The sequence below is a fragment of the Arachis hypogaea genome, chromosome 12, assembly GCF_003086295.3.
Source record: "Arachis hypogaea cultivar Tifrunner chromosome 12, arahy.Tifrunner.gnm2.J5K5, whole genome shotgun sequence".
In the NCBI taxonomy this organism is placed as follows: domain Eukaryota; kingdom Viridiplantae; phylum Streptophyta; class Magnoliopsida; order Fabales; family Fabaceae; genus Arachis; species Arachis hypogaea.
In genome coordinates, this window is record NC_092047.1 from 110,116,663 (window position 1) to 110,144,457 (window position 27,795).

Consider the following 27,795-nt stretch of genomic DNA (forward strand, 5'->3'; position numbering starts at 1 on the left):
TTTATTTTATAAATTATTATTTTATTATTTATCTATCATTTTTATTAACAATTAAAAATAAAAATAATAATAAAATAGATCTTCTATTAATCGTGATCTCCATAAATATTTTGGCAACGCGAGTTAATGAGTTTTTTATCCATTGATCCGTTACATCCATAAAAACTAAGAAAATCATGTTTGTTGGTAATTCAATTAATTGCAAGTACAACTAATCAATTGAATTTCACACGACAATATAGATTTTTCTAAAATTCAATCGATTGGAAGTAACATAATTGATTGAATTTCGCATGACAATATGGATTTTTTCAAAATTCAATCGATTGAATTGCTCTATACAAAATGAGTTTTTTATCAATAATTGAATTCCGCACGGAAATATAGGTTTTTTCGAAATTTAGTTGATTGGAAGTATTACACAATCGATTGAATTTTGCACTGCTCTATATATTACGCTATTATGATTTGCTCCAATACTTTTGCCTGTTTCCAATTAAGTAGTTACAGTTTAAAAACAAAATATCAGTAAATAAACCAAGCTTAAAAGAAGTTTTGTTAGTCTTACTAGTGTATTAATAACACGTTCGCGATGAAAAATTTTGTCAACATCAAAATGAGTGTCCAAGTGATAGATTATGCGATCATTAACGAAGATTACAATTGAATATCAGTGGTCACCCTCTTGAGTAGGAACATAGATCTAAACCATAAAATTTTAGCGTGAGTGTTATGTATGTTGATAAGGAAAATTTATAATGGCGTAATATATAGCATGGTGCAAAATTCAATCGATTGTGTAACACCTTCAATTGATTGAATTTTCAAAAAACTCATATTGCCGTGCGAAATTCAATCGATTGATGAGAAAAAATTCATATTGTGCAGCGCAATTCAATCGATTGAATTTTGAAAAAAATCCATATTATCATGCGAAATTCAATCGATTGTGTGTTACTTCAAATCAATTGAATCTTGAAAAAACCATATTGTTGTACGAAATTCACTCGATTAGTTGTACTTTCCATCATTTGAAACAAAATTTGCCTCATTTCCTTTGTCGTCCTTTTTCAAATATGCTTGATAAAGGTCGACTAGGTACCTTGGGTACGACAGGTACGCGACCCATGGCTTTTTTCACCACAACGGAAACATTTATCCTCTGTTGATTTATTTCGCCCATTGTTTCTTTCTTTATCCTACTTTTGGTGAGATTCTTTCTTGTGGACATAATTTTTCTTCCTTCCATAATTTTTCTTGTGGCAAAAAATTTGCCATTTACCTTTGCTAAGATTATGATTTGCCGCATTTGCTTCAAAAAATGGGGCGGCGCCAGCTGGGCGCATTTCATGATTTTTTAAAAGTAACTCATTGTTACGTTCAGCAACAAGAAGGCAAGAATTAACTCAGAATATTTTTTAAGTCTTTTTTCTCGATACTGCTGCTACAGGAGCATATTCGAGGCATAGAAGGTCGAGAAAATTTTCTCTAACATATCAATCTTTTTCCCACATAACTTCATTCGGTGATTCGAAACATTGCTGAGTTATGTCACTTATGGATTTAAAATTCTGTAGACGCAAGTGCGTCCATTCATATTGAGCTTGAGCAAGTATCACTATCTTTTGATGATTATACGTTTCTTCAAGATTTTTCCACAGATCTGCAAGATCTTTTAATGTGAGATATTCATTTTTCAATCCTTCGTCAAGATGATGACAAAGGAAGATCATGGCTTTGACTTTATCCTTCTGGGATGCATTATTTTCAGTCTTAATGATATATCCAAGATCCATTGAATCAAAATTGATTTCAGCATCTAGTATCCATGATAAGTAGTTGTTTCCAAATATATCAAGAGAATTAAATTCAAGATAAGAGAGTTTCGACATAATAAAATTTTGTTACCTGAGTCTTTCTAAAATTTGATCAGAGTCTCATGCTGATAACGTGTTGTAAAATAAATAGATAAGAAAGAGAAAATAAATATAAAATAAAGAAGTATAAATAGAAGATTCTATTACTAATATTCACCAATGTAATGATCTAAATGTAATAGAGATAATTCATATATTAATATTATATATTGCAGCATAAAAAGAAAGAAAGAGATGTATTTTTGTATTCGTATTGTTATTGTTTCAGATTAATGCTTCATCTATTTATATACATAAATAATTATCTCTTCCAACTATCATTAAATTCATTCTCCTTTGATAACATGAATCTTTAACATTAAAAAATCATAAACCGTCCATATTAAATGAACATCCATCGTACTTATCACAACAATTATAAAAATTAACTTCATTTTTCAAGATAGACCAAGGCCTTAATTATATACCTCCAATTGCAAATATTTAATTAAGTTTAAAAAAAAAAGATAGTTAATCACGGAATCAATTCAGAATCAATGTCTTGATTTTTCTCAATATCAAACCAATCAAGAACATACATGAGCTGGGCAAATTGCCATATGCATTTCACGGCAAAATCTTGGTCCAGCACCAATCAATGTCTCTCTGCTGGAATTTCATAACCATCCAAGATGTGCACTAATAAGTAGTGGTCCTGCCGCGCGAATTGGTTTAAATAATTAATTAATGAAATTATTTAAGGTATCAATATCATTTTTGACAAATTTATAAAATTATTAATTTAATATCAATAAAATTCAACATGTTACTTGTACACATAATAATATCTTCATCGTTAAACTTACATATTATTAACACATCAAAATTCATAATTAAAATAAAATCAAAATGCAGAGATATTTAACCTATAAACAACAAGAACAAAAAATTACGTGGCCCAAATAATCAATAAAAGTAGGAACATCATCATCAACAAGGAGGCAACTTTGTGGACGACTGGACGGCTACCCCACTATCTAAAGGCAAATTAAATATACAACATCAAAAGGTGGATAGTCTCATAAAAATGGCATTGCGAACCGTTAAATAATTTGACATATTTGACCAAATATATTTAACTTAATCATCTAACAATTCACAATATCATTTTTACGCGAAGATGTCTTCAAACAAGTTAATTATGCTAAATGATAAAGATGCGAAGGGCAAAGAGGAGATCAAAGAACTCACGACAACTTGGATGAGGAAGAGAAGAACGACATCACGTAGAGCAATGACTAGAAATGATGATGGAGATAAGACTTGCGGATGAGAAGAACTTGTCAGAACTGGAAAGGCAAAACAACATCACCGGAGTCACTGTAAAGATGATTCAAGACTTAGGTTTGTTGATCAAATGAAGAATTGATTCTGCAAAATTATGCAGTAAAACTCGAATAGCTTGAGATACAAGAAACACAGAGAAATCAGAGTTATACTTAGTATTAGTGAATTATAGACTCATTACTCAATACTATTTTGTTGTGTATTTGACTCACACTAGCTTATGCTATTTATATTACTTAAGTGATCTCTCCTAAGTTATTATGCTCTACACCTCTAGGGGTGGCAGTGGGGCGGGTAGGGGCGGGTTTTAGCCCTACCCGACCCCGCCCCGCCCTCCTTGCATTCCACTACTACCCGCCCCACCCCTACCCGCGGGTAGTAAATACCTGTACCCTAACCCGCCCCCACGGGTACCCGCCCCGCCCCTACCCGCCCCTATAAAAATTAAATGACATTTTATTTTTTACACATTTATTTATAAATTAAGATACAAACTTAAAATTTATAATTAAATTAAAATACAAACATAAGATTCATATAATATCAAATAACTTGAAATTTAAAAAGGTCCATACAATGTCAAATAACTTAATTAAAATACAAACATAAAGAAATTACATCGTTAAAATATTAAAAAGTCTTCAATCTTTATTCTTGATCACTTTCCACATCTTCATCATCATTAAAGGTTTGAAGATCAAGATTTAAACCTAAAAATCAAAAGAGATAGCAATTAATAAAATAATTACTATAATGTAAAAAATTAACATAAATGAATATTAAGTAATATGTCACATTTATTCCCTAAAGCTGCCCACAGCCAACTTTGGCCACACATTAAAGCTTCAATTATGCTTTCTTTGAGCTTTCCGCGATGAGGAGAAATCACACGACCACTTGTACTAAAAGCAGATTCAGAAGCAACAGTGGATACCGGAATGGCATATATATCCTTGGCTATTTTTGCCAAAACTTTAAATTTCATTTGATTGTTCTTCCACCATTTCAAAACATTAAAGTTAGGATCATTTGGAGGATGAATGTCCTCCTCAAGATAATGATCAAACTCAACATTCACACATGAACCCCTTGTCATCTTTCTTCTTTTAAGATACACCATATAATCATCACCCCCAAATACGCTTGTATTTCCACTTTCATCAACTTCTTTTGTACCAACATGTGACACATCAGAACTCATTTTTTGATTGTATTCATTAACCAACTCATTACACAACTGATGAATTCTGTCAACTTGCTTAGAACATTCTATTGGATCTGGATACATTTTTCCAAATTGAAATTCAACCCCAACCATCTTGTACCTAGGATCTAAAACAGCAGCAACACCCATAATGCCATGAATCTCATCCCAATACTTCTCAAATTTCTTCTTCATACTAGATGCCATATTAGCAATTAAAGAATTACTAGAAAGTTGCCATTCATCCAATGAGACTTTTATTTTACAAACGAGAGTAAAATAAAGATTGGCAGTCGGAAATTTAGAACCAGAAAACAGTTGAGTAACATCATAAAACAACTTCAATCTATCACATATTTTCTTGGCAAGTTCCCACTCCTCATTACTTGGCACAGTTTTATATTGGGGTTCCTTTTGTCTTAACCTAGGAAAGACAGCTCTATACAACAATGCAGTGTCTAACATCAAATAAGTTGAGTTCCACCTAGTCGGACAGTCAAGAACCAATTTCTTAGTAAATGGAATCGCTGTTTTAGCAAACCAACTAACAAAAGTTTCGTTCCTTTTCGGCGTTGCAGTCCAATACAATACACTACTACGAATCTTTTCAATACTTTCCTTAACTATACTCAAACCATCCTTCACAATCAAATTCAGTATATGAGCACAACAACGCATATGCAACAATTTACCCCCCAACATCAAGAATGAAGAATCTAGCCGCCCCAACAATTCATCTATCATAGCATCATTAGTAGAACAATTATCCAATGTAACAGTAGACAGTTTTCTATCAACATTCCATTCTAACAATATTTTCATCAATGTTTGAGTAAGAACTTCACTTGTATGGGGACAAAGAACATAACAAAAGCTGAAAAATAAAACAAAGATGCATGCATTTTAGATGTCAACATACTAATACAACACAATATATAGAAGTTTATGAAGTACCTCAATAGGCGCATTTGCAACTTCCACGAACTATCGATATAGTGAGCTGTGACAACCATGTAACCTTTTTCTTGATTGGAAGTCCACATGTCGCTAGTTATTGCAACTCTGCTATCATTTTCATCTAGTTGAAGAGTTAGCTTCAGCTTCTCATCCCCAAACATCTTCAAGATGTCTTTCCTAACCGTGTTGCGACTAGGCATTTTAAATGTTGGTTGCATTGATGCAACCAATCGCCTCAGTCCATGGTGGTCCACACAACTCAAAGGATACTCATGCAGGATAATCATTTCGGCGACACACTTTCTTGTCTTTGAAGGATCAAACACAAAGCCATCTTCATTTACTTTTTGCACATGTGCTTGTTTTGCTAGTGATTCAACAATTGATGATTGCCTTGAGTTCATCACTTTTATTCTTTTACAGTAGCGGTCCACATGGTTTCTCAATGACTTAGTACCATTCTTCGGATTTGCACTAAGTACACTCTTGCAAAATTTGCATTTTGCCTTCCATTCACCTTCAACTTTAAAACGATCAAAATACTCCCAATAAGCACTCTTAACATTAGCCTTATTGTCACCTTCAACAGGATTTGATCCTTCTGGATTTGAGGTATTATTATCCGTTGGTTGTGGAGTTTCTGAAGTTGGATTAGCATTACTCTGAACTTCAACTTCAATATCGGTAGGAAAATTATTGCTTTGTGTGTCTTCTCTAGCATTACTAGCCATGAAATTATCTTAACAAACCTATATTGAAACTACCTATATCAATAAAATTAAAATTACTAAGGGTATAAAATTAACATAAATCCAACCAATGAATGCATAAAGATCAGAATGCATAAGTGAAATAGTAGAGAATTGGAAGTTTAAGCCACTAAGATAAGTAAACACAAAGTGAAGTACACTAAAAATCATAATAAACCACATAAACCACTTGACATAGTCATTGAACTATGCAGCAGGCAACCATAACCAGAACCAAAGCAAAATATTTTTTTTTCCTTAAAGCACAATAGTTGAATGAAGAAGATATAGCTTTATAAAATTTCCACATGAAATGCAAACAAGATCAGTTCATTTCAATTAAGCATACAAGATTTTTCATGCAAAGTAAGAAAGGGAAGAGCCATAACATGTATCTTGAGGGACAGAGATATGCAATACAAATATTGCTATTGTTTAATATTTAGCATTAGCTTTAAACTCTAGAAATTCCAACCGCTAAGTAATTCATGGAGAATAGTAGCAATTTACTTTTAAGGATGCAATACATTTTCTTTTCATCGATTTGATATCCTTTACTTATTCTGGTGAGCTTAATCTCGAAAAGCAGCAAGTGTTAATGCAGTGGAAAAATGAGTTTTCTTTTGCTTTTTGGGTACAACATAAAGAAAAGGACAAAAGCTTAAATCTTAGAAACCTCAACACCTATCTCATCCACCAATAGTTGTAGTCCATAATAATGAGGTGCATGTCTATATGCTTCCAAATTTTTGCAATATCATAATGCTTAGCACAAAACTCAGCAAGTTAGTCAGAATAAGCATGCATTGTCTTCACCATAGGTATGCTCTAAAATCAACTTTCAGGGGAGTTGCCATCAAAGTGGGAATTAGATGCATCAAGTTTTATAAAGCTATGGTTAATCATTAACCAACCACAAATTAAATAGATCAAACTTTTTAAATATTTAAATTAGAAATATATGAAGTTCTTTGGTTACAATAAGCAAAAAAATAGAAGAGAAAACACCACTCTTATATTAAAATTGGATCTGTTTACATTTATAGCTGTAAATGCTTGAGAGGTACAAATAAATTGAAAATTTAGAACTGTAAATGCTTGAGAGGTACAAATAAATTGAAATTTTAGAAATGTCTATACTGTATCTTATAGTATCACATAATGTCTCATATCATATCTTAAAATATTACATTATCAGTTTATCTCTTAGGATTCATGTTTATATTTTCCTTATACTTCAGATTTGTTTCTTCATCTAAATAAGATTTGATTTTGTAATATTATTATAAATAGGGAATAGTGCTTTGTATTTTGTTTTTGTATCATAGCACAACATACTCAATTTGACCCACACCTATATATTTTTATACTACTGATAGTCTTAATTCTCTCTTCTATTTTTCCGTTACTGCCTAAAGTCCATAATCTGAATATGGCATTACAATGGTGTTATCTTTTGTGGTTTATGTGACTATTATGCTAGAGTTTCATATAAATTGATATACAATATTTAAATTCATCACTGGGCAGTAGGCACATCAAAAAGGCTCAAATTAAAATTAACAAGCAAACAGGGAATACAGTAAAAACTCTAAGTCTCTAACTAGTTAAACTCTAACTAAAACTATGAAATTAAAATTAATTAAAGCTACAGATACTGTGAAGGCAATCTCTAGGAGAGCAGCGCAGAGACAGCAAACAGGGAAACTTACCACTTGGAGGAAGATGGTGAGAAAGACGGGTTCACTCAGTAGCTTTGGTAGTGCAGCAAGGAGCCAATGATGAGTGAATTTGAGGGTTCAGCAAGGCGACGACACGGCACCAACAGGACTACAGCGCAGTGGCAGCGACTCGGTGACGGGCTCGGCAGGACGGCAGTGCAGCAACGGCGACAAGCTCGGCGGAAGGCTCGATGGCGCAGTGAAGGTCACTAGATCTGAGGTTCACTACGGAGAAGAGGAAGTTAATTTCCTTCCCTCTTCAGTCTTCAATCTTCTCCGCTAGGGTTCTTTGGGGAGGGTGAAACGCGTAAATGGAATGGAAAAATGAAATGAGTAGTGTTAGGTTAGGCTGGTGGCTATAAGGAATAGAAACCCTAAAAACTTAAATGGTATATATATATATATATATGTACTCCGGGGCGGGTAGGGGCGGGTTTAGCCTGACCCCGACCCCGCCCTGCCCCGCTCTTCCACCCGTCCCGGTCAAAACCCGCCCCGCTTTGGGTCGGGTTTAAACCCGCCCCGACCGGGTTGGGGCGGGTCGGGTACCCGCGGGTTCGGGTACTCCTGCCACCCCTATACACCTCCCTCCAACTAAGGGTTGGAGCATGTAAAATCCTTAGTTTGTAAACCAAATTATCAAATACAATGATTAATAGGGGCTTGGTGAGAATCTGTAACTTGTGAATGAGAAGCAATGTGAACTATTTTAACCAATCCTTTGCTAACTTTATTTCTAACATAGTGTAAGTCAACTTCAAAATATTTGCTGCGACTATGTAAAATTGGATTCTCATATAGCAACATAGCCTCAAGATTATCACAGTACATAATTGGAGCTGTTGGACATCTAACATTGAGCTTTCCAAGCAACTTTTGAACCCAAATAACCTCAACTATTACCTCTGTCAACCACCTGTAATCAACTTTTGTCGAAGATCTGCTTACGACTTATTGTTTTCTGATCTACTACTCTAGAAGATTGGATTCGGTCCTAACTATATGCTATAGTTATTAATGGATCTTCTATCATCCGCAGCTCAATTTGCATATGCAAAGGCAAACACTCTATAATCAGAACTCTTAGAGAATTGAAGGATTATGTTCACTAGTGTCCAATGATGTTGGAGAGGATTGTGCATAAACTAACTAACCCCATTGACATCATAAGCTATCTCAGGATGTATTAAAATTGCATGTTGAAAACCTCCTACTATTGATCTGTACAAAGTAGAATTCTCAAAAATGTCACTTCCTTGGACAGTAAGTTTGAATGAAGGTAGCATTGAAGTAGGGACAGAATTGGACATATTCATCCAGCCTTTTTTCAGAAGATCATAAACATTTTTTTTGAGTGACATAAAGGCATCCATTATCTATGAAGTGAAATTATAAACCAAGAACCTAAGTCTTTAAGAGAGAAAATTGAATTCAATTTAGCAATAACACTTTCAATTACACTGTTATCACTACCTATGATGACTATGTCATCAACATAGGTGATGCATGAGCATCTTTCTTATCTTTTCTTTGTAAATTTACATGTGAAATTGTTAAATTAAATCAAAATTTAGGTATTTTAAGCCACCATGAATGCTACTTTGAGTTGTGCAATCTGATTTATCATAGGTGGCATTCGGGCGAGTTTGGCAAAGTGCAAAGAGAATTCGTGGATGCTGTCAACATTGACCTCCTCACACTCCAACGAATATAACTTGAGCTATAGAGATCCAATTGATGCGATTCCAGTGGCATTGAAAAGTCAACTTCCAAACCTTTCTAACGATATATAATAGTCTATAATTTTTCTCTGCCATGGTGGCGCCAAACGCCAGAAACCTCAAGTTTGGCGCCAGGGACCTCGTACAGCGTAAAAAGGTTGCTACCCAGGTGGCGCCAAATGCCAGAAACCCTAAGTTTGGCACTAGAAACGTGGCAATACGTGAGAGGCTTACATGAACGTGGCTTCAAACTTCACCTGACTCAAGTTTGGCACCAGAATGCTGATTGCGAAGGGTTTCAGCGTGATCTTCACAAAATCTTTTGATTTAATTTAGTTTTTAAAATTAGTTTTGAATTAAGAAAAGATATTTTTAGGTTTTAGAAATTATATTTTACATTAATTAGGATTAGATATAAAAGGAGAAGATATCTTGGCCTAGGGCTTCTCCTCCTCTTCCACACTTTTCAGAATTACACGCTTTTCTCTGCTAGAATTTTTTCGCACCATGAGCAACTAAACCTCCTATGATGGATTAATAATTATTATTTTCTACTTCTGATTTATGTATTGATTTATATTCAAGAATCAGTTTCGTTCTTCATCCTACGGATTAGAGTGTATTGGAAAATAACTCTCTTCTAAATTGAATTCTTGTTGAAACTTGAAAAAGTTATCTCACCTGAATAACAACTTGAAACTGAATTCTCATAACTCTCTAATTATCTGAATTTAATGTGATACGTGACATATAATCATATCATCTTTGGATCTTTAGGGTTTTGTGTAGCTTATGAACTAGGGTTTGAACCTAAACCCTCTAATTAGATTAAGTGATCAAGAAATTGGCAGTTAATTGAGTTAGAAGATGATTAAATGACCAAGGAATTGGAATCTAATCACTTAAAGTTTGCTATGAATTGAATCTTTTGCATAATCAAGGTAGTTGACAAGAATTGTTAATCGGAAAATCTCAACATCTCCAAAACCTTAACTCTTTTCTCATATAATTCTCACAACCAATTTACTGTTTGCTTTCTTAAATTCTCTGAATTACTGTTTAATGCAATTTGAACTCAAAACACTCCATTTTGCTTGTCTAACTAAGTAAATCACTCAACATTGTTGCTTGATCCATCAATCCTCGTGAGATCGACCCTCACTCACCTGAGGTATTATTTGGTACGACCCGATGCACTTGCCAGTTCAGTTGTGGTATTCTAAATTCCGCACCAATAGGCCAACATGTAAATAGTAAAGGCAGAAGAAATTCTAACAAAAAAAAAGTATCAGTCTTTGAATTTGAGAAACCAAGAGTAAGCAAAGTAAATTGAAGTTTTAGAAACCAAGCTCGTTTTAGGTCATAAATGGCCTTGTCAAGTTTACACACCATACCATTAGTACCTGAATAAAAGCCAAAGAGAGGAATCATATACACATGCTTAGTGAGGTCCCCACTAAGAAATTCGTTATTAAAGTCAAATTGCCGCAAGCATCAACCTTTTGAAATGGATAAGGATAAAATGATTTTGATGGTAGTGGGTCTAATTACAGGACTAAAGATCTATGTATAGTCTATACGCTCTATTTGATGGCATTCTTTTGCAATATGCCTGATCTTGTATTTCTTAATTGAGTTATCTCGGCCATGCTTAATTACAAACACCCTTTGCATCATATGATAGGTGCATTTTGTGGTGGGTGAACAAAATGCCATGTTTTGTTTGCCAATAATGTAGCATGTTCTTTCTTCATGGCCTACAACCAATGAGGAGTTTTCATGACTTGAGAGACAGTCTTAGGAACACTATTCACTAAATCTAAACTATTTTAAGCAAGTGACCATGGAATAAGTATTAGTAGTAGAGTAATCAGTATTAGTTGATGGATTTAGAAGATGAATTTCAATTCCTGAAATAGGAATAGAGGTAGGAGGTGAAGTAGGTAAATTTTGTTTTGCTTGATAAGGAATATATGGTTTTGACGAAATATAAATAGTGACCATTGTGTTGTGTATTTGGCTCAAACAACTAGCTTATGCTATTTATAGTACTTACGTGACTTCTCCTAACAAGTCATTATTCTCACTACAAGAAACATGGAACATAGCAGCGGAAACTTGCCTACCGTTTTTCTAACTGCTGCAAATTGCCAAGATAGCTGCGATTGACATCTGAGCTCTTCAATATGATGCAGAATCGGATGGATTAGCATCGATTTCATAAAGAACCACCGCTAACCCAAACACTTTATCATAATTGGTCGTTGTGTTAATAACATAAGATTAGAGAACCCAAAATCAAGAAAAATAGAAACCCGTAAAAGGAGAGTGAAAGCGTATGAACCCCTGTTCTCTGCTCCACCGTGCCCCGCTGTGTCACCGTGGAGTCGCGTGGCTGCCAACCCATCCTCCTCTCACTACCATTGACCTTTTTCCCTCTATTCTACAGTGCGTGAAACCCCCTAATCCCTCCTCCACAGTGTGCGAAACCCATGTGCTGTCGTGGAATCGCGTGGCTGCCCAGACATCCTCTTCTCACCGTCGTCGACCTTTTCTCTCTCCTCTACTGTGCGTGAAACCTTTACTCCCTCCTCCATCGTGTGCGATCTGAGCTATCGCCGCCTCTCCCCTGTCACTAGTTCATTCTTCCATCTAAATTTTAATTATCCTATTTTCATTAAAATTTTCTATATCTTCGTAGTTTAGATTATGCTTTTAGGTTAATTTGATTTAGATTTTGTCTATATCTTTTATTAATTCAGGTTAATTGTAGCTATTTAGAGTTAAAGAATTTGAAGATATTACTATTTTAATTTATTATGTGTTTTATATTGAGTTTTTTACTTTGAGTAAATAAATATGAATAATTAACGATTGTTTAATGGTTTGTTTATCTTTGTTGGATCTTTGATTGATTCAATTTCAATAATACTTGATAATCAATGGAACTATAAGAAAAAGTAATTCTTTGATTATTAGAAGAAATGAAGAATGCTTGAGCTAGAGATTTATCGTTAATGATTGAATTTTGATTCTGTAATCTGAGTTTGAGGATAATAAATGATGATAAGAGGTTGAGTAATCTTGAACGTTAATGTTTGTTTTTTTAGTCGATGATGGTATAAGTTTGAGTTGCTGAATTTGATTTCTAAGATTTGGAACCTGGGAATTTTAGAATCAAACTATACTAGAGATATATCTTGGATCAATAACACTGCTAGATGAGCTATATCCTGAACCTAGCATTATGCTTCCTACGTTATAGTTAATAGAAGAAATACACTTATGTGTTTAACACATGGATTTGGACTATAGCTTTATATTATTTAATTAGCATGCTATTATTTTCTTATAAAGAATTTGTTGTTAACTATTTTATCTATTATTAAGATATAAATCACGACTGGGATGACCAAATGAAAATATTTGTATGATTCTAAAACTTTAATTAATGTATATGTATATTTAAAAAGCTTTATGATTATTAAAGACACCAAGTCCTTGTACTACTTCAATTAATATGTTATTAGAGAAACCAACTCCTTATACTGTTTCAATTTTGTATAGGATAAAATTTAAAAATTAAAAAGATTATCAAGTGTCATGTTTTGGGGTGGCAAGTGAGAAAGCCCGCTTTGTTCTGCCAAAAGCCCGTCTTTTGGTGGACTAGCTCGTCCCACCCTGTTTAGTGAGACAGTCCTAAAATCCCACACCGCTTCGTCTAACCGCGGGCTGGTAGGTTCAACCCGCCAAATTTTCTATTTTTTTTACTATTAACTATTAAATAATATATATAATTTCGTAATTATTTTAATAAATTTATAATTTTAAAAGCATAACAAAATTATAATTTTTATATTCACAAACATTAAAGTTTTTGTAATTATAAATATTGTCTCCAAAGCAAAATAAACATAATCCAAAATATAATTATAAATATTGTCTCCAAAACAAAATGAACATAATCCAAGACACTCAATTTTCATCTTCATTCTCTTGTAAGTTGGGTGGGGAGAAGTTGGATTTTGGCAAAAAAATTGTAAAAATCACCCCTTGCCAAAAAAAACACTAAACCCGGCGGGGGCCCCATCCCGCCCCGCCAAAGCCCGCCAAATCCTGCGGTTTAAGCGGTGCGAGTTAGGCGGACTTTTGCTATTTGGCGGTCCCAATTTTTCAGCTCGATCTGCCTTTTTTGACGGGTTATGCGGGCCGGCTCAGCGGGTTTAGGCCCGTTTGCCACCCCTACATATGTTTCCCTAACTTTTATTCTTCTTATTTTTTTTTTATTTTTCAAGGAAGATTTTCTTTTTCCTTTCATTTTTTTGGCTTTGAAACCAGCAATTCTTTCTTCCATTAATTTGTTTAGAAAGTGCAAAATTTTTCAATGAGTAAGCAACCTTTTCAATACCTTTCGTATGCTACATATTATCTGGGATGCAAGTAATTATGTGTCTGTTTTCTTTTTATGCTATTCTCTCGCTCTCTCTGTAGGATTACTCGTAAGAAATCATCAAATTTATTAATTGATTACTCTCCCATTACTTAATTGTGATCAAATATAATTATTTATTTTGACACATAGCCCAAATTTAACAAGTTTATTTCTCTCCCATTTTATTTTTAAAAGGATATATATATATATCATTTGTTGCAACCTTTTTTTTTATTTTGCCTGGTAGTTTGACTTTATTAATTATATATTTTTGTGTGTGCTATTTTATTAAATTAGATATTGATAAAAGTTGGATTTCAAAGCCACGAGATAGTGCAGAATATAGGGATGGTTTGAATTGATTCCTAGACTTTGCATTTGCTAATGCATCATCTGATGGGATGATACATTGTCCATATTCTTTGTGAGGTTTTTGGTTTTTCAAAACTAGAGAGAATGCGTACGATCATCTGCTGATAAAACCCTTCCCCCCTAGTTATACATTTTGGTTACATCACGGTGAGAAGATCGTAGAAGAGAGCTCCAGCAGTAGACAAGAATTAAAACCCATTAGAAACTCAGAAGATCCAATGCGTGACATAGTTCATGGGGTATTCAACTTTCCAGTACTACATGGTGATGATGAAGATTCAATGAATGAACATGTTGGAGACAGTGCGGAGGAGTTACTGTACTTATTTGAAGAACCTAGTCGCAAGGCTCATAGTTTTCATTACCAACTTGAAGATGGCAAGCAGAAATTATATTCGGGATGCTCAAGATTCTCGAATCTGTCTGTGAGGCTTTATCATATAAAGTGTATGTATTGAGTGAGAAATAAGGCACTCAGTTTGATTTTAGAGTTATTGGGGGACGCCTTTCAGCATGCAAAGATTTCGAATACATTGTACAATGCCATGATGATCATAAGAAAACTCGGTATTGCGTACAAGAAGATAAATGCATGTCCAAATGACTGCATACTATACTAGGGTTACGACCAAGACCTGTCTAGATGCAAACGATGTGGGACATCAAGATGGAAGCAAAAGACCAGGAAGAATTCTATAGTAAAGATCAACGTGGTTGTCAAAAAAAAATGGGAAATCTCAAGCGGCGAATATTGTTCATGACTTTCCTCTTATTTCACGATTGCAGTGATTATTCATGTCCAGCAAGACATCCGTGGATGTGCTGTGGCATAAGAAAGGTACTAATTCTGATAGTTCTTTAAAGCATCCTAAGGACAGTGAGACCTAGAAAACATTTGACAGAAGATATGTTGACTTTTCTGGCGATTTGCACAGTGTTCACTTAGCCTTGATTATGGTTGCTGATTTTTTATTTATTTTACATAGATAATACTATTGTGCAGTAATTCATTGCATTGTTTATGCTGTTGTTATTTTGATGTAACAGGGTTAATAACTTGAAACAATTTATTCTTTTATTAATGTTGTTTGAATCAATTGCAAGAAGGTGATGACCCTGCATCTTGATATTAGGAATTTAAAATGTCTAGGATAGGTCGTTTCATAAAAAAGTTAAAATTACAAACAACACATCAACAGCCTCAAACAATAGCCCTTGTGGCTTCAACCTCCCACCATGATGACTCTCTAATTCCCCCGCATAGTGGTGATGCTATCCCTGAAACTACATCTCTATGCCTATTCCGTCCATCCGATAGTGAACCAAAGAAAATTTGCGGCGGTTGGTAATCGCCGAAATTTTTTTAAAAAAATTAGCCGATTTGGATTGTGGCGGTTTGTGTCCGTCACAAAACATGAGGTTAATCCTATAGTTGTGGTTGCTAACTGCCTCAATATAATCTGATGCAATATATATGATTAGCTGTGATTATACCAACAGTTGTTGATAACTGATGCAAAATATATTACTCGCGTTACAAACCGCTGAAATTGGGTTTTGTGACAATTTTAAACTGGCACAAATAGTAAATAATCCACCGAAATTTCCTGTATTTCTTATAGTGTCTCGACCATCACAATAGCGATGACGAGGCAGTGGGCAACAGTGAGGCATGACCAAGAGGCAAGAAATTAAAGAAGCTAACAACGCAATAAGAAGAAAGAGAAGGGAACAACACTGACAGGGTTGCATGCTACAAAGAGATTGACGAGGGCTAGCAAAGAAGAGAATAGGCAACTCGATGTTAAACTAGCTAGGATTGGGTTCAAAATTTTGGTTTTTTTTTTTAATTTCAAAAATCTTTTAAATAGGAAATTAAAAATCGCAATTGTCTAACCAAATTTTTTATCGGTTTTATGTAAATAAATTTTGTATATGAATCGAACGGAATCAGATTGAGAAGTCGATTCCCTATTAATTAGATCAAACTAATAGATCCAATTCAATTTTTAGAACATATAGAATTATCCTTGTTTTAAAAAATATATATTTTATTTATTATCATTATTTTTAACTATCATACAAATACTTATTTGATTACCAAAAAATACTTCTAATAAGGAGAACGAGGATATTTTTTCCTCCAAATATGTATTTCACACCAACTAAATTCTTATAAAAATAAACAAACAATTCAAACGATAGGATCAAATAAAGCACGATTTGATGGTGAAATGCATGTAGAAAAAATAAATCCTCTTCTTCCCTTAAAATACAAGTGTATGTTTTTCCTCATTAATTAATAGACAAGCGAAGACTTTTTCTTAACACATTAAGAACTTATTCACATACAAAAATATATGACATAACAATAATCTTCCACTTCCTAAGAAAATTAAATTAAAGATACAACAAACTTTAACTAATTAAATTCCACTTCTTTGTTAATTTTGGCAATAAGGTAAAGAGGATTCTTCTTGTGTTGTGTTATTCCCGGCAACATTTGAGTATCAATATCTTCTATTTTCATACCTTCCGGAAGTTCCCAATCAAAGGAGTAAAGAAGATTAGCAAGAATAAGATCAAGTGAAGCAAGTCCCATATGCATACCTGGACAAATTCTTCGACCAGCACCAAATGGAATCAACTCAAAATGTTGTCCAAGAAAATCTATATCACTACCTAAGAATCTCTCAGGATAAAATTCATATGGGTCTTTCCAAGCTTCAGGATCTCTATGAATAGCCCAAGCATTCACATACACTATAGTCTTGCTTGGAATTTCGTACCCATTTATAATGCAAGTTTTGTTTGTTTCTTTTGGTACAAGTGGTACTGGTAAATGCAATCTTAAAGTTTCTTTCATCACAGCTTTAAAATAGATACACTTTTGAATATTTTCTTCTTCTAAGAAATCTTTTTGACCTCCAAAGTTTCTAATTTCTTCTTGAACTTTCTTCATTACTCTTGGATTTTTTATTAGTGCGGTCATAGCCCAAACTGTTGTGGCTGCAGTTGTATCCGTTCCTGCTACAAGTATATCCTATAAAAGAAAATTAAATAAAATTAACAAAGTAAGTACATTTAATGAAAATGGCCCTTAAGCTTTTTTATAATTCTAAAGCTAAGAAAAAAGTACAAACCATAAACAGCGCTTTGATGTGATTAATAGTGAGGTCAAAGGAGAATGAACGTTGGTTCTTTAATTGAAGCAAGACATCAATGATATCTTCTCCGTTAGAAGAATCTCTATTAGGATCCATGTGTTCATCGATCACTTCTTGATAAAACTTATCCAACTCCTTGAAAATTTTATTAAGACGGGCATGCATTCCATTGAGTCGATCAATCCAACCCAAGAAAGGAATATAATCCGAAACAAAGAAGCCACCCAACATTGCTTGACATTCATTGAACAAATCATGGAACCTACTCCTTTCAACTCCTTCATCTTCATACCTTCTTCCAAAGGCAATCCTACAAATAATAGTGCTTGTTAGAGAAATTATCATTTCATTCAAATTTGTCACCTTTTTTGATGATGCATGGCTTGATATTTTCTTGATCCATTGCTTGACTTCAAATTTTCTTATTGAAGAAAAGCTTGTTACACGCCTAGAGCTAAGAACATGGGCTACACATATTTTTCTAGTTTCTCTCCAAAATTCATTGTATGGAGAAAAAGTTATCCCTAACCCATTGTAGGTTAATTTTTGCTGACCAATTAAGTTTGGTCTTCCGGCAAATTCACGGTCATGGTTTTTCAATGCTTCTTTGGCCAACTCAGGGGATGAAATAACAATTGCTTTCCTTAGACCTAATTGAAGGGAGAATATAGGGCCATATTTCTTTGAGAGTTCAAATAGTTGAAGATAAAGGGAAGAATTATCTAATTGGTGAAGATTTCCAATTATTGGAAGCCCTCTAGGACCTGGTGGAAAGTCTTTTTTCTTGTTATGTGTTTGTTTTTGGAAGAAGAAGAAGATGAACAAAGGAAGAGTTAGACATAAAATTAAGACAAGTGCTGATACCATGTTGTATGTGGCTGGCCTCAACGAGTGATGAGGAGAAGAGCATTATCATAGGGTTAGAATATTAGAAGATTAGAATATACATAATATAATATAATTTTTTTTAATTATTTAATACTTAAGAATAAGTAATTTGATGACAGATTTTACTATAAACTTTTATATAGTTAGTCTCAAATCTAAATAAAAGATAAAATTATATTAGATATTTGATAACTAACATAAGACTTTATCAAATCTTAATTAGAGATATATTTAGTATTTGTTACGTATATTTTAAAATTAGTTACCAAAATCAATTATCAGTATAAAATAGATGTTAAAATATAAATATATATTGAAAATAAATTAAATCACATATATCATTATATATAAATACATTAATGACTGATTTTAGTAGCTAATTTTAATGTACGAATAATATTTTTATTTGGCTATATAGTATGTAATAAACAGTATCATAAATATATATAAACCACAAAAAATGGTAGATTATTTCTAAAGAAGTATTTAAAAAATAAAACCTTATTATTTGTGCTATACGATCGTATTAGCTTTTACTTTTGATTATTTTTTTTTCCTTTGTATATAATAGAACAAATTAATCACTATCTAAACTTCTGGCTGTGGGACTCCATCGCGGTTCATACTGTCCCTAGAAATAATTGGATCCACTCGACAGGGATGCAGACATGAAGTGGACGGCGGAAATTGAACATTGTATCATCATTACATTCAAAATTTTATAATTTATTACTATTTTGATAAATTTGTTTTATTAAATATTCTAACTAATACTCTTAAAACACTTATGAGCATAATTCTAATTAAAAATGTTTTCCGAAATTTCATTTATATCTAATAAAATAGATTCTCTGAAAGCACTAGATTGAGACAAAAGGATTATGCCCATGTACATTTTATATTTATAATTGAATGAGACCACATATAGTTTGATCACGTGCACACAACTTTGGTCCCCAGATGCATGCGATATTGTTAAGATGGTGAGAATCGAATCGATTATTGAACCAGTTAAATGATTGGTTCAATAATTTAATAGTCCAATTAGAATCAAATCATAATTGAATTAATTTAATTAAATATATAATAAAATTATAAAAAAATTTAATATATAATCAAAAATTGAATATGGTATTCAAAAATTAAATAAACAAGTTTTTAACTAAACAAAGACACTACTCTTCAGTAATCATAATTATTATTAAGTGTTTCATTATTTTCATTATAAAGATAATTCAAATTATAAAATTGAATATAACATTTAAAAATCTAGAATTACAGAATTTAAAATTTAAAATATTCTATATAGCATTTAAAATAAAAAAAAAAAAAAACTGAAAAACAGATTTTGAGTGGACATCAAATTACAAAAGAGTCTTTTGTACTTTTTGTAACAAACAAACTACACAAGTAGTCAGCATCTATTGAAAATAAGATAATTCGTTCATAGCAAAGTTCTGTTATAGGGTTTGGACCAACGATGGACTTGAACACACACTTATCTTCAATTGAAAACAAGATCATTCATTCATAACAATATCAGCATCCATTGAAAACTCTTCTTTCAGTATCAAATCAGAGATAAATCCAGTTGAAGAACACAAATATCTCAATTGCATATTGACACTTTCATTCCCAGCAAAGTACCATCAACAACTCAGAACTAGAAGAATTAGAAAAAATCAGGAACCAACAACAAAAATCAGAATCAGTATAACAAAAAAAGCTCATAAATCAGAATCAATATAACAAACCAAGTTTTCTTAAGTTTAACTAATTTTACTCGGCAACAAGCCAGCCAACAACTAGTAAATTAACTCAGAATTAGAAAAAATAACACAAAAATAACTCAGAAAATTATCAATAATCAACAATAATTAACCAGAAATCAGAACAAAATAACAACAATCCAGCTCTGTTAACAACAATGAACATCGAAGAAAATTAACTTAGAAAACAGCTAATTAACCCAAAAAAAATCAACAATCAACATAATTAAATCCAGAAAAATAGTAATTAACTCCCAAAAATAAAATTGAAGAAGCTGTGGAGGGATATAGGCTTATCAACGGTGACAATGACTGAGCTACGAGAAAGAGAGAGAGAGAGAGAACAGAGATGAAGCAAAAAAACACCGACGAGAAGCAAACGTGCGTGAGCGACGGCGATGACAGAAGTCCATGACTAAGTTGAGGTGCGCCGGTGAGAACTATAAGCGAACCAAACTTAACAAAATCAGAAAAATCAGCAACTCAGGGCTGACGACGATGACGGGCTTGACCTTCAAGAGGACCGAGCAGACCTTTAAGAGGGCTGTCACTGTCGACGACGACAGTGGCGAGGCTAGCACGCGTTCTGGAGCTTGAAGGTGGCTGCAGTTTTGATAGGGTTTCGCTCGTGTATGAGAGAGAACTGAAAGAGATTTGGTTTCTTTTTTTTTTTTTTTAATATATAGTGTAGTGAACCGGGATGCCTAAAAATGTGGACGGTTCAAACGGTTCACCGATTAACCATCGATTCGTCTAATTCTTTTTCCGATTTTTGCAGATCGATTTTTAGTATCAATCAGACCAGTTAGATGACTAGTTTTCGATTAAGTCAGTTAAATCGGCCAGTCCGATCCTATTTTTGGAACCTTAGATGTTACACAAATGTTATTTTTATGATAAAAAATAACTAAATGTTAATGAAAATATTATCAATAAAATAATTTGTTAACAATTATTAGATGGTTGTCAAAAATAATTAAATATAACTATTGACTGTCAAGATTGTTAAATATTTTTTTTAATAATTAGTAACTATCAAAAATATATTTGAACTTCTTTTTTGATATTTTAGTGATCACATAAACTATTTTCTAAAATAATTAATTTTATATAATTAATTATTGTTATCAATAATGATGTTAAATTATGTGGTAACGAAAGATGAGATTATGTGTATGTGTATCTGTACATATTGAGAGTTTGAGATTAAAAATGACTGACAATAGATAGGGTAGGATAGAATTTGAACTCACTTTAATTTTATTTACGGGTTAAATTTGTTATTAAAATCCAATCCTATTCTATTTACTAATTGAGAACAATACAACTCTAATCCTACTGCAGTCAACCTGTGGATTTTCGATTCTATTCGCAAAGTTTTTTTTACAAATATGCGATATTATTATATAACCTAATGAGCATGCAAATTAAAAATTCAATATAAATAGTACAATAATCATCTACAAATAACATAATGGTCCTATAAATAATATAATCATCAAATATTTAATTCTACATGAAAGTTTTTGTTTAAATTAATAACACAAACATAAATATAATATTACATTTATATATCACTAATATAAAATTAATTTTTATATAAACAAAAGTGATAAATTATTAATTGATTATCTTCATTTAATAATAAAGATTTTTTATGATTTAATCGGTAGCATTGAAATTCAATCCGCATCCTATTCTACCTGTGCTCAAATTCATTTCGTACTCAATTCTACTTCCAACAAATTGAATTGACAATCTTATTCGACTGTCTGAGATCGATTACTATAAAGGGTCGGATAATGTAAGTGATATAAGTGAAGTAGAGTAGCAGCAGTTAAAAAATCAAGATCAAAAAATGTTTATTGTGACCGTTACTTCAGTCCCACATTAGTAATATACATAACTCTGCATCTATATAATGCAGAGCTGCATATAGTGCAATTGATATTCAGTTTTAATTCTTTATTTTTTTTTTTAAGTTTACTCAAAACTTTATAGATAAGATGTCTAAAAATTAACCGGACTAATCAAAATTATCCGCGTGTTTTATAATTGTATCGTTAAAAAACTATCACAATTCTATAATGAAAAAGTTTTTTTTTTACAGAGAAAATTGAGATGAGTGTATAATTTATTTTTAAAAATTAATAAATATAGTCACCAAAAAAAAATTTATTTTTAAAAATTAATAAATATATTTTTTTAAATAAGTATCTAATTATTTATAAAAAAAAAACCTCTTCATTTTTTCATCATTTTCTCCTTTCACTATAGTATGCACCAAAAACTTATATGGAATTATCAAAAGTTCTATAAACTAAACTAGTCAATGAATCAGTTAAAAGATTGATTTAATAATTTATATACAGTTGTTTTTATTTAAATTGATGATTGAAATATTTTAAATAATTATTTAATATTTTCAATTATTAACTTTACATAAAAATAATTACATGTGAATTTTTACTTTAAATTAAAGTTTCATTCAAAATTTTGTTTTTTTTTTTTAATCCAAATTAAAAAAAGTCGTTGGTTCAACTGGTTTATGACCAATTTTCTGTTAACAGATTTCGTATAAATTGAATCGGATCAAATAGAAGGCCCGGCTAATTGTGTCGACTTATTAGTTCTCAGAACATTGAGAATTATTTGTGTTTTTAAAAAAATTCTTCCATTTATTATCTTTATTTTAAACTTTTATAAGAAAAGTATATGTATAATAGTTAAAATAATGATATTATCAAAAAAATTTTCTATCTCTAAGGAGAACGATAATTTTTTTTCCCTCCAAATATATATTTTACACCAACTCAAATATTACAAAAATAACTAAAATAATACAAACGTTAGGATCAAATTTCTATATATACTATCATTTCTTTAAAGTGGATTCTAATATGATTATCTTCCAATAGTTATAATAATTAATAATATTATGCGAGTGTTATTAAAATTAAAATTATATTTTTTATATTTTAATAATATTTTTTAAAAAGCATTATTTAATAATAAAAAAATTATTACTTTAATTTGAACAATATTTTTTAAAAGGGAGCCACTCCAATAAAGACGTCTAAAACGTTTTTTTTTTAAAGATATTTTTTAATAATTAAAATTTAATGCATATAATCGATTAAATCGTGTTTTTTGTCAAAATTAGGCCAGATAAATTAATTTGACCAAAAAATTAGTGAATCAAATTTTGAATCGATCTAAATTAATATTATTTTTTATAAAAAATTACTACAATACCTTTCTTATAAAAAATGACTAAAATACTCTTATTATATATATTAATTTTGATAATTTTAAATTCTAACATTTTTCTTCTCAGTCGTCATACGGAAATGATTTAGAATTTTCAATATATATATATATAGGAGTATTTTAATTATTTTTTATAATAATATAGTTATTTTTTATAAAAAAATATTAATTTATATTGGTTTAAAATTAAAGTTATTACTTTTTTAGCTAAACTGATTTGTTCAATCTAATTTTAATAAAAATAACATAGTTTAATTGATTATATATATTAAATTTTAATTTTTAAAAAATATCTTTTAAAAAAAGATGTTTTTAACATCTTTATATAAGTGGCTTCCTTTTTAAAATAATATAATTAGCATAATATAGTTATACTAAAATGACTCCTTTTTTAATACAATAACCGTTTTTTATTTAAGAACTTACTCACATACATATCTATCAAAATACCTACAAATATGTGACATATATTTAATCATAGTCTTGCACTTCCTGAGCAAAGAAAATAAATAAAAGATACAACTAAATTACACTTTTACATATCTTTACAAATCCTTGTTATTTTTTGCAATAAGGTAAAGAGGATTCTTCTTATGTTGTGTTAATCCTGGTAACACTTGAGTATCAATATCTTCTTTTTTGATTCCTTGTGGAAGCTCCCAATCAAAAGAGTAAAGAAGATTAGCAAGAATAAGGTCAAGTGAAGCAAGTGCCATATGTATACCTGGGCAAATTCTTCTACCAGCACCAAATGGAATCAGCTCGAAATGTTGTCCAAGAAAATCTATATCACTGCCTAAGAATCTCTCAGGATAAAATTCATATGGGTCTTTCCAAGCTTCAGGATCTCTATGAATAGTCCAAGCGTTCACATACACTATAGTCTTGCTTGGAATTTCATAGCCATTTATAATGCAAGTTTTGTTTGTTTCTTTTGGTATAAGTAGTGGTCCTGGTAAGTGCAATCTTAACGTTTCTTTTATTACAGCTTTAAAATAACTACACTTTTGAATATCTTCTTCTTCTAAAAAATCTTTTTGACCTCCAAAATTTCTAACTTCTTCTTGAACGTTCTTCATTACTCTTGGATTTTTTATTAGTGCCGTCATAGCCCAAACTGTTGTGGCTGCAGTTGCATCTGTTGCTGCTACAAGTATGTCCTATAAAAGAAAATTAAATAATATTAGCAAAGCAAATAAATTTAACGGTAAAAGCAGTAGTCATGGAGAATATTTACCAGTACTACAATATGTTATTATTGTGGTATATATTTACCATAACTAGATATTGTATACTTGTGATAATATTTACAGTTATCTCATGCTATGGAACTAACTACTCAATCAACTAATTTTTTTTAATAAATAAATTCAACAAATTTTAATTTTAAAATTATTATTTTATCTTTTATTTATTTTCTTTCTTTTTAATATCACAATTTCATTCACCACCATTAATTATCTACTATCACAGTCAGCTACCTCTGATAAATATAAATTTTAAATTTTAATTTCTAAATCTTAAATCTTAAATTCTATATCCTTAATCAGTTTTATATTATTTGATTTTCAAATGCTCTTTTTACTTTTATTTTGGATTTTTTTATAGCTTTTAGTTTTGAATAATTTTTATATTCATTTCTTTTTAATTGGTGATTGATTTTTAAATTAGTTGGCTAAATTAATGTCAGAATTCTTATACCTTTTCTAAATATTTTACACAATATTCATTGTATATGTTTATCATAAAATTACTTTTTTAAAAAATTTAAACTAATAAAAAAAGCACATAAAAAATTATATCTCTAATATAATTTTTTCATGCAAGAGGTTTTTTATTTAAATTTACATAAGCTTTATTTTTTTTCTTATATGTCTAAGAGATACTTGTAATTTTCTCATGCAAGAGGGTTTTTTTTTTTAATTTACATAAGCTTTATTTTTTTCTTATATGTCTCTTAGGTTAAAAAGAATTAAAACTCTAGACCTACTTTTGATAATAAAAAGAGGAGTGCTAGGGCCAGCAACTTTTGTGATCAATGATGGTTTTAATGGTATGAGATTGGTGTGAGATTTCATCCAATAGTTCACTTTTCTTTACTGGTTACATTGTTGGCTAGAATTTGAAAAAGTTGCTGGCCCTCTAGACTTTTCCCCTAAATATGTACCAACACATACACAATTATGAGTGGAAATTAAAACCATGTATTCAATGAATATACTAAAACAAGATAATAATTCAAAAGAAAGAGTACAAACCACAAACAGTGCTTTGATGTGATTAATAGTGAGGTCAAAGGATAATGAACGGTGTTTCTTCAATTGAAGCAAGACATCAATAATATCCTCTCCATTTGAAGTGTCTCTGTTAGGATCCATGTGTTCATCAATCACTTCTTGATAAAACTTATCCAACTCCTTGAAATTTTTATCAAGACGGGCATGCATTCCATTGAGTCGATCAATCCAACCCAAGAAAGGAATATAATCCGAAACAAAGAAGCCACCCAACATTGCTTGACATTCATTGAGCAAATCATGGAACCTACTCCTTTCAACTCCTTCATCTTCATACCTTCTTCCAAAGGCAATCCTACAAATAATAGTGCTTGTTAGAGAAATTATCATTTCATTCAAATTTGTCACCTTTTTTGATGATGCATGGCTTGATATTTTCTTGATCCATTTCTTGACCTCAAATTTTCTTATTGAAGAAAAGCTTGATACACGCCTAGAGCTAAGAACATGGGCTACACATACTTTTCTAGTTTCTCTCCAAAATTCATTGTATGGAGAAAAATTTATCCCTAACCCATTGTAGGTTAATTTTTGCTGACCAATTAAGTTTGGTCTTCCGGCAAATTCACGGTCATGGTTTTTCAATGCTTCTTTGGCCAACTCAGGGGATGAAATAACAATTGCTTTCCTTAGACCTAATTGAAGGGAGAATATAGGGCCATATTTCTTTGAGAGTTCAAATAGTTGAAGATAAAGGGAAGAATTATCTAATTGGTGAAGATTTCCAATTATTGGAAGGCCTTTAGGACCTGGTGGAAAAGCTTTGTTCTTGAGTGTTGTTTGTTTTTGGAAGAAGAAGAACATGAATAGGGGAAGAGTAATAAGGCATAGAATTAAGACAAGTGGTGACACCATGTTGTATGTGATGACTGGCCTCAAAGAGTGACGATGAGGAAGAGTATTATCTTAGGGTTAGAATGTTAGAACACAAAAACTCATATTTATAGAACTAATCTTTCGTACATATCATACAGAAGCTTTGTTTTGCTTCTTATTTAAATATATATAATTATTTATAGGAGAATACTCGCATGATAACATATTTATATGAAGATGACATTGTGAATCCTTAGATGATTAATCAAACATATTTAGTTAACCTTATCAACTCATCTAATGGTTCACAATGCTACTTCATGTGAAGATGTCATCATGAAAGTATTCTCCGTTTTCTTCCTTTCCTCTCCTTTTCCGTTTCTCCCTCTCTTCTCTTAACATTTCTTTCTTTCTTTTTTTTATTTGTTGAAGCTGCTGAGTACTGAGTGTTGTATTTTTGGGAAGGGGAATTAAAATATCGCCAAAAAAAATTAGGTTAGCAGCGTTTTTTTTTTTTAATTTGTGGCAAAATCAAATCAAATAGCTACTCTTTTCGCATTCACTATTGAAACTGCTGAAAATCCATCAAATAGCAACCATTATCAAAACAGCTGCTAATTATCTGCCGCTATCTTCTGTTTTTGTGGTAGAATTCCACTACATACAAAAATATATGACATAACCACAATCTTCCACTTCCTAAAAAAATTAAATAAACAGATGCAACAAACTTTAACTAAATTCCACTACCTAAGAATCTCTCGGGGATAAAATTCATATGGGTCTTTCCAAGCTTTAGGATATCTATCACTCTATGAATAGCCCAAGCATTCACGTACACATAGTATTGCTTGGAATTTTGTAGTCTTCTATAATGCACGTTTTGTTTGTCTCTTAGCTTTTTGCACAAGTAGTGATACTAGTAAATGCAATCTCAAAGTTTCTTTCAACAATACTTCTGAATATCTTCTTCTTCTAAAAAATTTTTACTGGCGAATTTGGCAATAAATTCGTCAAATAAAAAAATTGTCGTCGGATTTAGTTTTCTGACAATAAATTTGTCAGTAATAATTGGAGGAAAAATAAAAATTGGCGCGATCATTATCGTCAGATTTATCAACAAATTTATCTGCCAATAATCTGAATTAATGGAACGCTGTGTTTTGGTCATTCGCAAAGTGTTACCGTCGAATTTATTCGCCAGTAAATCCAATGGTAATCTTGCCTTA

General features: G+C 31.6%; 2 protein-coding genes across 2 annotated transcripts; both read right to left on the bottom strand.

Annotated features, from left to right (window-relative positions):
• Window positions 1–16,581: 16,581 nt before the first annotated feature.
• Window positions 16,582–18,447, bottom strand: LOC112728208 (cytochrome P450 83B1). Its single transcript, XM_025778250.2, has 2 exons — window positions 17,503–18,447; window positions 16,582–17,402 (listed from the first exon to the last, which is right to left on the bottom strand). Exons 1-2 carry the CDS (start codon window positions 18,391–18,393, stop codon window positions 16,782–16,784), a joined length of 1,512 nt encoding a protein of 503 aa, XP_025634035.1. The 5' UTR covers window positions 18,394–18,447; the 3' UTR covers window positions 16,582–16,781.
• A 5,393-nt stretch (window positions 18,448–23,840) lies between these two features.
• On the bottom strand, window positions 23,841–26,921 carry LOC112728209 (cytochrome P450 83B1). The gene is made up of 2 exons (XM_025778251.2): window positions 25,712–26,921; window positions 23,841–24,613 (listed from the first exon to the last, which is right to left on the bottom strand). The coding sequence occupies exons 1-2, from the start codon at window positions 26,603–26,605 to the stop codon at window positions 23,999–24,001; spliced, it is 1,509 nt and encodes a 502-aa protein (XP_025634036.1). The 5' UTR covers window positions 26,606–26,921; the 3' UTR covers window positions 23,841–23,998.
• Window positions 26,922–27,795: the final 874 nt, after the last annotated feature.